The 14,997-nt window shown below is 40.1% G+C and overlaps 2 protein-coding genes across 2 annotated transcripts; both read right to left on the reverse strand.

The window, feature by feature from the left end:
• Nucleotides 1-1,004: 1,004 nt before the first annotated feature.
• Nucleotides 1,005-6,353, reverse strand: LOC115945547 (transmembrane protein 238). The gene is made up of 2 exons (XM_034065563.1): nt 5,934-6,353; nt 1,005-3,225 (listed from the first exon to the last, which is right to left on the reverse strand). The coding sequence occupies exons 1-2, from the start codon at nt 6,335-6,337 to the stop codon at nt 3,216-3,218; spliced, it is 414 nt and encodes a 137-aa protein (XP_033921454.1). The 5' UTR covers nt 6,338-6,353; the 3' UTR covers nt 1,005-3,215.
• Nucleotides 6,354-9,026: 2,673 nt separating this feature from the next.
• RSL1D1 (ribosomal L1 domain containing 1) lies at nt 9,027-14,883 on the reverse strand. Its single transcript, XM_005143431.3, has 9 exons — nt 14,823-14,883; nt 14,592-14,731; nt 13,691-13,829; nt 13,224-13,372; nt 12,930-13,031; nt 11,880-11,973; nt 11,664-11,792; nt 10,704-10,907; nt 9,027-9,560 (listed from the first exon to the last, which is right to left on the reverse strand). The coding sequence occupies exons 1-9, from the start codon at nt 14,847-14,849 to the stop codon at nt 9,228-9,230; spliced, it is 1,317 nt and encodes a 438-aa protein (XP_005143488.3). The 5' UTR covers nt 14,850-14,883; the 3' UTR covers nt 9,027-9,227.
• Nucleotides 14,884-14,997: the final 114 nt, after the last annotated feature.

A 14,997-nucleotide genomic window follows, 5' to 3' on the forward strand; every position in this document is an offset into this window, starting at 1 on the left:
GGTCAGCGCCGAGCAATGAGTGCGGGGCTCAAACGGGAAACTCCAGTGCGTGCAGGGAAACGCTAAACGTTCCCAACAACGTACTCGAGATTGAAGAACGCCGAGCAGATGCTCCTGGGGAGACATCGGATGTTTGCTGGAACAGAGGCGCGGGGATCAAGTACTATCTCCGGGTGTTTTATCCCCTCCGTGCAGGCTGGATCTGTGTTAAATCACAACGCGGGCAGTTACAGCATTCGATAAATGTTCTAAATATAATGGGTTAATGGATTTTCACGTCTCTGAGCGAGTAACTGCTTTTCCTCCTAGAGCATTGTGTGCATATACACACACAATTACACTGCTGAGAAAATCCTCATGGGCGTTTATTTCAAAGGCCCCGTTTTGGGGGCCTTGTTTGTTTTTATACATGCCAACTGACTATATTAAAGCTTAGAGATCATATAATTCAGAAGGAATTAAACATTAAATAGGTAAAAGCCTTCAATAATTTTTAAAGCAACCTGAATAAGTACAAATGGAAACCTGCAGTTTCTGTGTAGTTCTTCAGTAACATTCAGTCTGCTCCTTTTCTAATTCAGTTGAATACAAAACATTTACTTCTCAATTTCACATAAGCCAGTTACAGCCATGCATGACATTATTTGACCTGAGCCCTGAGACCACCTGTACACATCTCCTTGTTCTCTACACACTCTGGTAGTACAATAATTATCTCCCATCCAGAAGTCACATCAAACAGTTTTTTGTATAATTTTCTAATTATTTTCTCTCTGAAGATGATGTTCACATTTAAGGAAAGTAAACGACATGTACCACATTAAAACTTTCAGATACAGTCCACATCTAAAGAGTCTGACAACAAGCATTTAGTCCTTCTATGTAGTCACAAGCTAGGGGGGTGGCTTTTTTTTTTCCTTTAGTGGAATACAGGATGCTGGTTTGAGTTAGTTTTAAGGCTTAACCAGGTACAAGAAGCACTCCTGTAACCACAGTTTGGCTCTTTGCGATTTTGGTGATGTTTTTCAACAGAATGCATAGGGCTGTCCTTTAAGTCTAAAGGAGTTCTAGCTTTACATATAAAGCTCTGTGTTTGCACAACAGCAAACAGTCCTAAACACCTACAAGAGCTGCTTTCCCATCAAGGATACAGAAGTTCTTTGAATGGACTTTGTGCTGCATTGAGCTACAACTGATAAGGATATCAGGAGACTAAAACAGTTTAAAATATTTGTTAATGTTTAACTGCTAATAATTCAGCTGCCAGTTTCTATTTAGTATTAGCTTTCCTTATTTAGAAGGAAAACAGCCTGCATGAAACAGTAACCATTCACATTTTCAAGAAGAGAGGATGAGAACTCACAAGTTACACGGTCCCACAGCAAGTATTTTTTATCTCCTTGTTTACACACACCATACTAGTAATATTCCAGCACTTGTCTCTGATTAGCACCCTCCTGAACTGAGGTGTAAGCTCCTATACTAAATTTTTAATATATACAATGCTTCAATTGTAAATGTTTGAATCCCATGTAATTTTCTTTTGAGTGAAACTGCAACAGCCAACACCAATCTAGCTACTATCTTATGCAACAATCATAAAGTCTTGATATTGGATTAAAGATTAATTACATTGTAATCTACAGTGAACTCAAAGCCCTGCCCAATTCACTTGCCATTATGATTTAAAATTTCACCAGACTGAGTACAGGAATAGATGTATGCAAATGTTCTGTTTAATTTATAGCTGCTACTAATCATTCCACTTAACCACTACCTCACATGATTGAGTTTACAAGTGAAACTATAAGGAATCAGAAAAAGCAGTTCTTTCTGTTCAAAACAGAAAAACTACAATCTTGCAAATGACACGGAAACAGGGATCTATAGGCTTTAAGGAAGGAGCTGGTTTGGCTTCTTTTTTCAATCAGACCATTGTAACAACACAGTGGTGTCACATTGCAGCTCCTCTAAAAGGAGGAAACAATTGCACATACCTCCTAAAAACTGCAGTCAGTAAAAAAGAAATCACGTTATAGACCTACAAGTTTAGTGTTCATCTAGCTTTGTGGAAAAACTGAGCATTTGGAACATTTAAAAATCAGCATATGCATAGAAAAGTAAGCAGTTACTCCAATAATTTACAAGAGAACAGTGAAAGACATTACAAGAGTTCACAAGGAAGTGCAAGTGCAGTATTCTTAGTAACCATTTTCCCTAAAGCCACCTCTAGTATTTGACAAGGCGTGGCATAAAACCAATTGTACATTAAAATTTTAAGACCTACCCATATTTGCCAATGGTGGACTCAAACTCCTCATGTAAATTCAAAACCAGAGGAACTCATGAAGAATTTCTCCACACAAGAATTTCAGGTATCATTACCTTTAATATAAATCTTTCCCCAAGTGCTATTTTTCACCTAAGTGTAAATTCATTAATATTTTATAAAGTATCAGAGTATTTGTTAATAAACAGGAGTTTTTTTGCTAATATCCTCTTTCCCAAATGATTCGACATTAGGAAAATAATTCCCAATATTACTGCACTAAAACTACCTTTTCTTATCATATTACGTCACTTGTAACTATGAAGTACATACTGGTGTGCCAATATAATTACTTTTACTTGTCTACTTATAAAAATCTCAAATTCCAAGTTATTCCAAAATAATTATGAAAATTTACAAGAGTCACTCTAAATTGTTATTTACACTATAAACAACTTTTACTATATTTATAACTTTGCATCAGTAGTTTAACATAGATATTTCAGAAGCACCCTTACAAACAGAAGTATTGCACTGGCATCATAAAAATTCACAGTAAGTTTAACTTCCAGACCTTGGTAAAACAGTGCAAGAGCTTTTCATTGTGCATGAGCTTTTTATCCAAACATTTTCAGGTTATTAAAAATAATAATAAAATCTCTATTACATGCTGCAGTGATTTTTCCATAAATCTGGTTTGTTTCTTTAGTTCTCACTTCTTAAGAAATCTAATTTAGGGGGTTTTCTGGGGTTTTTCCACCATTTCAAAACATACAGGTGTTTTGCAGAGATATGGCTCTATTTGTCCATTTTATAGAGAGTCCACAATGGTTTCAGAGATTATTCCATGATGAGAAAATCCTACTGCATTGAGCAGGGAATTCTCTTTCCATAGTTTGCAGCATTTCGTCCACTTTTAGAGGCAGTAACTTCAATAGTCGCATCTTCAACAGATCCTGAAGACAACACATTAAGAAAAGGTTATTCCAAAATAGTCTTAGAACAAGTAGTTATATATAACTCCAAACTCCTATTTAAAGCCAGTCTTAAAAGTATTTCTTCTCATGTTTAACAGCCAATTGAGACCCAAGTAAAAGACCCATCAAGTCAACACCTGATCTACAAGAGTGACAAAGTGTCAAGCACATAAGTAATACCTCCTCAGGATATTATCTCAACAGTACTTACTGCCCCAGGTCTTCCTGGGCCAAATATACTATCTTTGCATCTCTTCTGTTTTTATCTGTTGCACTGTCCCATGTCAAATAACTCCATGCTTCAGTTACACAGCATGTGACACTGCATTGGTGCCCCCTTTGTCTTTAGAGAGGCATTGCCTAGGTACCTCTTTCATACCACTTCTCACTGTATACATATCCAAAATTTTTATACTCTGCATCTCTTTTCAGGCTCAAGGATCCTAATCTACATGTTATTCCTTTAATAAAATCCTTTAATAGAAACATTCCATATCTTTGAAAATTCTAACCCTTCCCATTCACTTCTACTACATCTATGTAATTTTTAAGACAGGAAATTAGAACATCATATAGTATTCCATTAATAACTTCAAAAAGTTACTAATACCAAGAACCAGAAAACTATCAAAATTACAAGAATGCATTAATAGTTCCTGCAACAAACTTCCTTATTTAGGAAACAGTTAATTTTCTAATCACTTGCAATGTTTCTGTTTTTATATTAAGAGAACTTTGAAGTTAATAACTTGGGAAACTTTTTTTTTTTCTCTAATGGCCAGTGTTGTGTGGGTGTTATTTTTCTGGTTTTTTTTTTGTTTTGTTTGTTTGCTTTTTGTTTTGGTTTTTGTGTGTGTGATGGTGGTGTTATTTCCCCCTTCTCTCTCTTGACAGTATCTGCCCAAACATGTTTAAACCGTTTGGTTAAGTTCATAAATATCTCCAAATGGGGAGAGGATTTGGTCTATCATTAAGAAATGATCTGATTCATAATGCTGTTTATGAGAAGGTATAAGGGAATTACAGCTACTAATGCAACTGTACCAAAGTTCATTTACTGTACTATTAGAAATTGCTGTTTACTTGGAGGACCTTGCAACAAAGCCCTCTATATATCTGCCTTTATTGGAAACAATAAACCACAGATTATTTTTAATTAAAATCAATTACAAGACTAGAAACATTCAAAAATAATGTTGAATAAAATATTTGATTTGAACAAAATTAAAATTCACTGCTAAAAGTTCATTACAACAAAAACCATATCTATGTTTACATTTTGAAAGTAGAACTGTATACAGAGATAGCATATTACCTGCTGAACTCAGTACCTACAGCTGCCATAACCTTTAGATGAAAAAGGTTAGGCATGGTCATTTACAGCTGTAATTTCTTCCCTGAAAATATAGACCTCTGTCATTTCTAAATCCATTTAATGGAAAAAAAAATCTGAAAAGGGAAGAATGACTCATTTTCAACAGCCTGTTTTCTAATTGCAGAAATAGTTAATAATAAACCAAATAGCAGAACCAAATCTTTTCAAGCTTGCTGCTGTTCTTTTCCGCCTTCTGCAAGTTTGCTATTCAGCAATAGTTATCTAAATGGTATTTCCCTACTGCTAGAACTTCCACTTAAGAAAATTCTGTGGCTGCTATGAAAAAAAAAGATGATTTCCACATGAACTTTCCAGTAACCAACAGTAGCTTCAAGATTTAGTCTCAAGGAGCAGCAGAAAAAGCTGACCTCGTACACAGTGAATCAGAACATCAGGATGTTCAGAATCCCTGAATAGTTCGGACACTTGGTGCAAAATTGTTTCTCCAGTTCCTTCAGAAAAGGACTTCTTTACATAGTGAAGTGAAAGCTTGACTTCCCACCCCTAACCTCCAATTTCAAGGAATTAACTATGTTTTTCTTCCTAAACAAACATGCCATATTATATTATTATATTATTATTATACACTAGGGATACTTTGAAAGGCTTGATGATCTTCAAATCATGCTCCACAGCTGGACCTAGATATTGTCTTTGCACACTGAATAGTAGCACACCTTTTTCAGATTACTAAGGTTCAAGACAAGTAGTTCAACTACTGATTACATTTATGGCTTCAAACTGTAAGCTACAACTCTGCCCCTAAGTTAAGTAAACACAAGTCAGTATTTCACCTTTTCTGTTGCCATTCCCTTTGAAAGAAACATTCTATGTTGCTGAAGAGGGAGCTTCCCCTCGCGAGAGCTCAACGCGGGTCATGGTTAATGGCTATTTCATTAGATTTACTGCCAGGACCAGTGACTCTTCATCAGTAACTAAGCTTCAGGATCAGTTCAGAACCTCACGGCTTCTATGCTTGTAACCTGACAGACCTTGCAGTGAGCTCTCCACATGCCAACTCCACCACACTCACCCTTACTCTACTCCAGAGGGCCCTTTCCATTCTTAGACGGCTACAGGAAGTATCCTGCCTAATCAAACTGGGGCTGTCTCTCTATATTTGTATCATCACCTGGGTGAGAAAGATTCCCCACAACTTTTTCAAGTCGTTTAACAGAACAAGTTTTGAATGGAATCTCAGATAAGAACTTTCTCAAGTTCTAGACAAGCTTAACGTTCCCACCTCGCCCCAGCTTCCCTTCCCTGACCTGTCCCGGTGCCCGCCCGGGACTGGCCTCCTCCCACCTCTCACCTGCTGGAGTCGGCGGAGCGGCCCCGCGGGTCCCCGGCGCGCTGCAGCTCCAGACCAGCGGCGGAGGTAGCGCGGGAGTGTGACGAGGAAGCGAAGGTGTTGGAGAGTCGGAGGCTGAAGCCGTGCACCAGCCGCCGCAGCAGGCTCTCACTGCGGACCTTGGGCGGCGCAAGCCCCACGTCGTCGCGCAGTTCCTCCAGAGGCACCTCCAGGTTGCCCGCGTACCAGAACACCCACCAGATGAGGCTGAGGAAGATGCCGATGCCGCCCGCGTAGATCAGCAGGTCGGAGAAGAACACGTCGGCGAACACGCCTGCCAGCAGCACCGCCAGGCCCAGCGCGTCGAAGGCCAGCGCCAGCCAAAAGGCGGCCACGCAGCGGCCGAGCCCGCCGGGGGCCGCCATGGCGGGGAGCGGCACCGCCGCCTCAGGCCTCCCGCACCTGAGGGGAGGGCGGGGCCGTACCTGAGGGGACGTCCTGAGGCCACGCCCCCCTCCTGCACCTGCTCACGGGGCCACGCCCCCTGGCAGAGGGGTTCTCGACACGCTCCTGAGGGGAAAGGAGGGAACGCCACCGCCCTCAGGAGCGGCCTCACGGAGAGCCCCAGCTACCGGCACCGAGCAGGCACTGCCCGCCTTGTCCTAAGCGGCTCTAGGGGTGCCTGGCATCTCATTTGCAGAGACCCGGTTTCTACAGCTGGCCTTCACCCACCAGCTGTGTTGGACGGCCTCTGACAGGCCTCTTTCTCCTGCCCCAGCCTGGGGAGGTAGCTGGCACAGCTGGCTCTTCCTCAGGTGTTGCTCCACTTCGTAAGAGAATAGCAGGAGGAGCTGTTGAAGACCCACTGTAGTGACCACCAGTGTTTTGGAGCTGAGGCGTCCCTTCCAAGCAGTGGTCACAGAGGCAGCTGGACCCGGTTGTAGTTGAGGCAGTGTGACCTCATGAAGGCATAAGGTCGTAGTTTGCTCAGCCAGCCTAGAAGGGTGGCACTTCACAAAGGCGGTCTCAAGATGAGTGTGTACACCTTGCAGGCCTCCACACGTGCAAGAGGCAGCTATTATAATGGGCAACAGAGATTTGCATGACAGTTATAATGTGCATCTGCAAAATCATACAGACTATGTCCTTGAGGAAGTTGGCTTAAAAAGAATAGTTAGACTAGAGCCTGAGGTTGACAAGCAGGAAACTAGTGAATGCAAGATGAAAAATCTAGCAAGTAAAAGTTATGTAAAAGGCAAGATACATATTTCAGTTCACTCATGTAATTTAGTGACCTGGTGCATCTCTTAACACTCCCAAGTTCTCAAAGCCAAGAACTACATTTGCCTGCTGGCTCTCTTGCACATATTCTCATTATGCCCTTATATCTAACAGATACATGGTAAACCATGCTGTTCCAGTAATTAGAAATATTAAGCCAATGGGAAATCTGGCAGGCCTAAGAGCATATGCAGCTTCCCATATGTGTGGAAGTACAGTGCAAAAATGATACTGCTGAGGAAGACTATTCCTCAGATAACAATGAGTGCTATTGGTTTACTATTAGACTCAATTCTATCAAAGCATTTGGTTCACTTATCACTGCTCCTACTGAACACTGAGAATCAAGACTAGGTAAAGCCATCTCTTGATTAGTGACTGCCTGTGTTACTGACATTATTACATAAAAGGTGTCCTTAGGAAAACACAAGCTGAAATTCTCTTAAAAATAAGTTAAAGTCATTCTAAGTACGTAGAAAATAAAGTATCTTTCATTTCACTTCTATCTTGAGAACAATTGTGGTACCAAAAAGTCTACATTCCCATTCTTCCTGATTATTCTGGGGTCTCTTTTGGATTTTAAAGTTTAAGCTTAGCCTCAGTAAAACACCTCTGGTTCCACTCCTGCCTCACATTATGATGTTACATAACCTTTTTCCTCTCACAAGTGTAAGAGAAAGTTGTCCAAATTTGAGTGAAATTCATAAAGCTGCTTAGTTTATAGGGGTTTATTCTATTAGAATCAAAATAGTTCTTAGGAAATCAAGCTAATTTTAGGATTATAGCCTGATGTTAGTAGGAATTCTAATAATCACATACAACCCTAAAAGAAATAATCATGACTATTTTGCTTAATCTGAAGATTGATAGACTGAGAAGGCAGATCTAATGACAACAGAATATCAGATACTGAAGGAGTTCTAAACAGAAATCATTATTAATAACCTTAAACAAGAGTATTTAGAAAAAGAGCTATTTAAGTCATAGTTCTAGCACTGTGACACTCTTACTGTGTACACCAAACTTATCTCTCCCTAGGGCACAAGATGTAATAAACTCTTACAAAATGAGTTTGAAAATAAGCTTATTTTCTCTCCCTCCCTCCTCTATCACAAAACTGCCTTGTATTGTCATCCTGAGAAGGGTATGAAATAATTATACAGTGAGCAACAATTCAGTTATTCTGTAAAACTTCAAATCTATCACCTTTCAGTTTGGCAAGTATCTTTTGCATGCCTTTAGAGGACTGGTTCACATGGCTGGCACACCTGAATTCATACAGCCTTTGGTGATTTTCAGATGGAAAAAACCAGAATTGTGACCAGCAGCCAGGGATCTCCTCAACTGAAATAAAGCCCAAAAGTGAAGGTAAGGAGATTTTGCTTAATGTCATAAAGCATAAATGGTCAAAGCATACAATGATAAAATTGTCTGTGCTTTAAAACAAACCAAACCAGACAACTCAACACACAAATACCCTAGGTGAAAAAAGCTAAAAATCACATTAAAATTGGCCTGTTATCAGGCTACAGACTTAAATGTCTGGAATAAGATTGATAGATATCAAATTGCTTTCATTATACTGAACAATTTAAGAAAAAATAGCAGCTACTTCACATTTTAAATCCCATGTTGAACTGATTGCTGCTTTTGGTATGCATGCATCTTGCTTCAGTCCTTGTCTGTTTCACCACTAAGCTGTGCTTCAGGAAAATCTCAATTACAAAATATCTCAGTTTTTTTCCCCTGGAATAGTCCCCTCCCTGCCCTTTGACACTTAAAATAATTTGAATGCTTTTAGTTCGAGCCAGGAAAAGATGAAAAGGTAAAGAAATAAAGCCAGTTTGATTTTATTTACTCCAGCTCATCAGTCAGAAGGAAACATAACTGAATCATTAAAGGTCTCAGTAAAAGGAAAAAAAAAACCAAACTCTTGGCATGAGTTTTCTTAAAGTTTTCTACTTCATCAATATATTTTTTTACTAAATGATGCAGGTGAATGAATATATGAAATGTGTTACAACAGACAACATCTCATTGTGTCTGCAGCTTGCGCACTTTCTTTGATGCTTGTTTTGGTGTTTTTGAAGACTTCTTAGCTGACTGGACCAATTTGCCAGCTTTGGATGTTGCAAAAGACTTTGCTTCAGGTTTTTTGGGAGTCTTTTTCATCTCTTTTTCTTTTATTCCTTCCTTTGGCATGCTGAGCTGCTTGGTTTTTTTCTGTTTTGTCTGCACATCTGCACACTCTTCTGCAGCTTCATGTTTTGGAGTCTCCAGGGCTGCAGCTTGTTTCTTTCTCTTACCAAGGGTTTTTTTCATTTTCTTCACCACGCTGTCACCTTTTTCTAGACTTGGTTCCATTGCCTGTATTTAAGACACATAAGTTAACCTTCCACCTAAGAAACATCTTTACATTTTTCCAGGAAGCAGCATCAATGAAAACTATTATAAAAAAAACAAATGTTTTTTACAAATTGAACAGTGCCCTAGCTGAAATAATCTGCTCACATTTCACTCTGGAAGCAGAAGGTGAAACACAACTAAGTCATAAAAATAATAGGAAGGGAAAAAAATAAAAAGAAAAAAAAGAAAGTAAACAGATTTGACAGATGCAAGGATCTTCCTGACCAGTCAAGTCGCTGTCCTCTGCTAGCTTAAAACCACAGTCCTCCTCTTGACATGTTTACAGGCTTAACAGACTGGGTAGAGATCAGCTCTATTTGAAGTCCAGCTGCACACACACAGACTGACACTAGGCCTAGTATTCCTTGGAGTTCATCATGCATTCCCAAACGGCCCTCATGAAAGAAGGCTGCTGTCACCTGGACAGTTCATACAGGCCAACTCTTATTTGTATCTGTCCCTGGTCTCTGGAAATAGGCCTCTGGCAATCACATCACATGCACTAATGCAGGCCTGTCATACATGAGTGCAGCTTAAAGCTGTATGAGTTTTTTTTTTTTGGCAGGCTTGCACATAACCATAATTTTCATTTGGGTATTCCTGAAGTAGCACATAGTTAAGAGTTCCAGGATGCAGTACAACTAATTTGTATTTTTAAGTGTTACTGTTTTATTAATCCAAGTATCTTTCCCAGATATTTGTTACAAGTGAGTATAATCAGCCTGGGAGTTTTGCAGACACGTTAATGGCAAAATCCACATCATCTACAATACTGCCAACAGTTAAGTCCATAGAGTACTTCATACAGGCTGCCAGCTCTCAATTTGTACTATGTGATTGTTAATGTTGCATATTACTGTAAGAGGGGGTAACTAAAAAAAAACAAACTTACATATTAAAAACCCCCTAAGCCCAAAGCAAACTAACCACCTTCCCAAAGCACCTCCTCATACACTCAACAGTTGCTTTCATTATATAGTCACAAAAAATCCAGTTCACTTCAAGATTATTAACACACACTGATCCCTAAGAAGCAATGAAAGATTTAAACAGTTCAAAACCTTTAGTTCTAACTGGAGTTTCTAGATATTATTAAATAATTACCTTCAGTTCAGCTAAGCTCGTTATTTCCATAGGCACGAGTTGAGGAATTTCTTCATCATTATGATCACCTGCTTCTTGGACAGCTCCTACTTTCTCTTTTTCCACAAGATCCCGAGCAGCAGCAGCATTAATTTCAGCTGTTGAAGTGACTTGACTTGAATTCTGTTTTTTAGCTGCCTTCTTTGGTTTCTTGCTCATTTTCTTCTAAAATTAATTGGAAGTATATCTCAGACAAATCCCCAAGCATACATTTCTAAATGTATAATTAATATGTTTAAAAATAAGACAGTCTAGCAACATTAATTTAAATAGTGTGGTTGAATACACCTAGACTTGTCAATCACATGTAAAATACTTTCAGAAGTTTATTAGAAAAAGCTCATAAGTAAATGAACAATAATGTAAAGATTACAGTCTTGGGAGTATATATGCTCCAAATCTATTTTATACAAAAGAACATAACAAGCAGAACTTTGTACAGAGGAATAACTAAGTATATACTATCTTTTCTAATTATGCGAGGCCCTCCATCCATACAAGCGTATGAGCTTGTGCATTATTAAGATGCCACTGATTAGCCAACAAATAATGGTGCGTATTCTGAATCCATGTATATATTAATGAATATATTTTCAGAAGGCAAATATCAACAAACAATACAACTCAGAAGTTTTAAGACTGCATCTCAGATCCCTACAGTTTAGGGCTAGAAATGCTCAACTTATTTATTTCCAGTTTGCTTTCCAATCTATCAGGAAGATTCCACCATTCATTGTATTACTGATTATTTGAAGCACTCAAAGTCAGGAGCACCTAACTCATTTGTAGCCACAAATGCCTGGAATCAACTGCTAAAATGTTTAAACCCAACACATCAGGCACTATAAGGCATAAAAGCAAGCCAAAGAACTGGTTGTTCCACTCTGATTTTACAGAAAGTATGAAGAAGTTTTTGTTTACCTTTACTTCTTTTTTTCTGAGAGATGGCTGGCTATCAAGCTCATCCAAGTTGGAGAGATTTGAGGTGTAAATCGGCAGTGCAACTGATTTAAGTGTTTTGAGGTGAAGAATTTTCACATTTTTCCAATTCTGCAACAACAAAACCAGTACATGATGCAGAAAGAACAAGGCTGAATTATGAACAGACTTGGCTTTAATGCAATCAACCTGCAGTACCTTTGGTAACTTCTTAGCAATCACATCAGCTGCTGCAACGATATTATCTAGTATTGCATCCACTTTCATTCCAATGTGACCTACACGTGCTGTACTGAAAGAAGTGAATAGTAATATTTATATGTGGACAAAATAAATATGCTTCAAGTTACTTGGTTTTAGGCATACCTAGAAACTAAAAGCACCTGTTTATCTGTAGTTAACTTTTATAAAGGATGGCTGGCTACTGCAGAAGTCTTTTGCAGCAATACTTAGAACAGATTTACCTGTATTAACATTTCTGTGTTTGGTCATGCAACTTGTGCCTTGTATTACTAAGTATATTCATAGAATCACAGAACTAAGATCCTTCAAGATCAAGTCCAACTGTTACCCCAGGCCTGCCAAGTCCACCACTAAACCATGTCACTAAGGGCTCATCAACACAGTCCCTGAATACTTCCAGGGACTGCGATTCCATCACTTCTCTGGGCAGCCTGTTCCAATGCCTGGCTATCTTTTTGGGGAAGAAGTTGTTCTTAAAAATCCAATCTAAACCTCCCCAGATGCAGCTTGAGGCCATTTCCCTTTGTCCTATCACTTGTCACTTGCAAGAAGAGACCAGTCACTTTCTCACTTCACCCTCCTTTCAGGCAGCTGTAGAGAGCACAATGCCATTTCCCTCATTATTTTCCCTCATATTGCCAATTCAGACCTCTTTAGATGCACAATAAATGAAAAAGCGTTAAAAAATAGAGTACTTGGGAAGAAGAATTTATCTAATTTAACAGTAATATTTTTCTAAGATTGTATAATCCTGTTTGACAGCGACTGGTGCTTGGAAAGTCCTGAGGCATACAGGAAACAAAATGTAAAGCTTTACAATAAAACTGCTCAATAAGTGGAACTACTTTCTTTATACACATTAAGATTCAAAGTGACCCATATCTGGAGTAGTGACCCTTAACCTCTTTTACTCACATCTTAATGGAATAAAAGAAACTCATTTGAAGTTTCTACAGTTATGGTACAACCATCCTTCAAGGGAAGTATTAATCTGCTCATACTTACTAACAGCACCCTTTATTGGTCACTGGGAGTGTAGTCCCCTGGATGTGTTTTTGTATTTCCTTAGCAAGATTTTTGGCTTTCAGGTTAACAGATAAAGGTACCCTAAAAAATAAATGGGGGTAATTAAGAAAACAAAACAACCAAAACCCCAATAAAAATTAAAAACAAACATACAAACCCAAAACCAAACCATTCTCCTCCCCAAGCCCACCCTACCAAAACTTTACCAAGAAGAATCTAACCTTCAAAAAAAAAAGATATGGGAAAATGGATATACAGAACTTAAAGACCTACTTTTTCCTTTCATAAAAGTGTTTTCCTAGGTGTGAGGGCAAGAGCCTTCTAATTCGGTCATCAGACAGAAAAAGATCAAATCTGTTCAAGAGGCGACGCTTTGCTTCAAACATTTTATACTCTTTTTTGAGAGTTTTGTATGAGATGATCTGCAACACAAGTTACACGATTCATTCACTCCAGTTTAGTCCACACAATTGAAAACACAGCCTAGAACACTTTTTAGAACTGCACAGAACTGACTTCTGTAAGTGATGGTCTACCTTGGTGCACTTCTTTACAATGCTCAAGACTAACAGTAGGGAAAGGACACAGAACTCGTTTTAAGAATTGAACATGGATCTCCTGCACAGTAACTGCAAATCACCTATCAGAACTTCAAGTCATGGTTAACATCTAAATCAGGGTTAAAGACAATAATAAGAATTTAAGTATTCTTTTACACTGCGAGGTTTCCAGTTGCTTACCTGGCTAACACTTTTGATCCCATGCTGGAGTAAAAGTTTCCTGTACAGATTCTCAGTCTGTTCTGCTGATAAGTTTGGCTCATCCTTTGTGAACAGGCACACCTCAGCTGTTTCTGGGCGAATGCCATGGGGCAGTGGTCTACAATGAGAACATGAGAGGGACAGGGAATGCCTAAGACAGAAGTTTTCTCCAGAACTAGATCTAACCTGCGAGGTCGGGACTCCTTAATAGCCACTACAGAGAAACTGTGTACCTAGATTCTGGTCTTTGTTAATTGCTAAATGTCTTTGGTGGAACTTAGACACTGTGTAAAGCACCTGGAGATGTAAAACGAGAACAGTCACTTAAAGGGCTCCAGCCACACACCGAATTCACCTGAACTGCTAGGGGCCCTGCATTACAACACAGCTCCTGGGGGGAAGAAGAGGACCATCCTTTCTTCTTTACACCACGAATACATACACTAGTAAATATGCTTTTGCAGTGACAGATAAACAGATGTAAACTTTCTCAGTATGGCACGGCTACAGTTTGAAAAAAAAACTTGTAATTCATACTCGAATTGGGGCACCATAAGAAAGAGGAAAGGACCTTTCTAACGATTTGGTCGTGGCCTAGAACAAAAAAGCTGTTGATTCCTTTTCTTAAGCTTCAGGATTGAAAGGCACACACCCTGCAAGGGACAGCGAACAGACTCGGTATTCTCTGCGTGCATGAAGCAAGCACAGCCGAGGCACCCCTCACCCGAATGCAGTGTGTGCCGTGCGTGTAAAGCAGCGGCCTCACCAACCAGGCCCACGCCAATCACCCCCTAAAGTACATTACAAGCACAACGCGCTTTTCCAACCCAAAGAACACGAGCAGCCCCTGTTGCTGCAGGGCCGAGGGCTCATTCCTTACATCTTGATAACTTGTGCCACCCGCGGGACCTTCCAGACCGTCACCAGCAGATGGAGGTTCTCGTTCTCGTTAAGGAGCAGCGGGCCTCCCTTGGATTTACTTCTGGCGAAAGCCAGGAGCGCCTCTACCGCCTTCTTCACCTGCAACGGTGCAACACCGGCAGCAGCCGAGGTTAAAGCCAAGCACAGCCTGGGCCGCCCGGCCGCGCTCCTACCCGCCACCCAGCAGTACCTGTGCGCGATCAAGCCCGTGCGCCATGCCTGCCACGTGCGACTCCCACGCCTGCGCACACGCCGCCAGTCGGAGGACGTAAGGGGGCGGGGCCGACAGCCCGCCCCCTCGCTCTCCACCCTGGAAGTGTGCGTCGTGTGCTAGCGCCCCCCCTGGTGCGGAGGATCCGAGCTCC

The sequence above is a fragment of the Melopsittacus undulatus genome, chromosome 8, assembly GCF_012275295.1.
Source record: "Melopsittacus undulatus isolate bMelUnd1 chromosome 8, bMelUnd1.mat.Z, whole genome shotgun sequence".
Taxonomy (NCBI): domain Eukaryota; kingdom Metazoa; phylum Chordata; class Aves; order Psittaciformes; family Psittaculidae; genus Melopsittacus; species Melopsittacus undulatus.

Excerpts from the sequence above, each read along its gene's own strand:
- LOC115945547 (XM_034065563.1), bottom strand. The coding sequence starts at position 6,337 with ATGGCGGCCCCCGGCGGGCTCGGCCGCTGCGTGGCCGCCTTTTGGCTG.
- RSL1D1 (XM_005143431.3), bottom strand. The coding sequence starts at position 14,849 with ATGGCGCACGGGCTTGATCGCGCACAG. Across the intron at positions 14,732-14,822 it reads ACGGGCTTGATCGCGCACAG|GTGAAGAAGGCGGTAGAGGC; the intron begins GTACTGCTGGGT and ends GCACCGTTGCAG. Across the intron at positions 10,908-11,663 it reads TCAGAAAAAAAGAAGTAAAG|AAGAAAATGAGCAAGAAACC; the intron begins GTAAACAAAAAC and ends AATTAATTTTAG.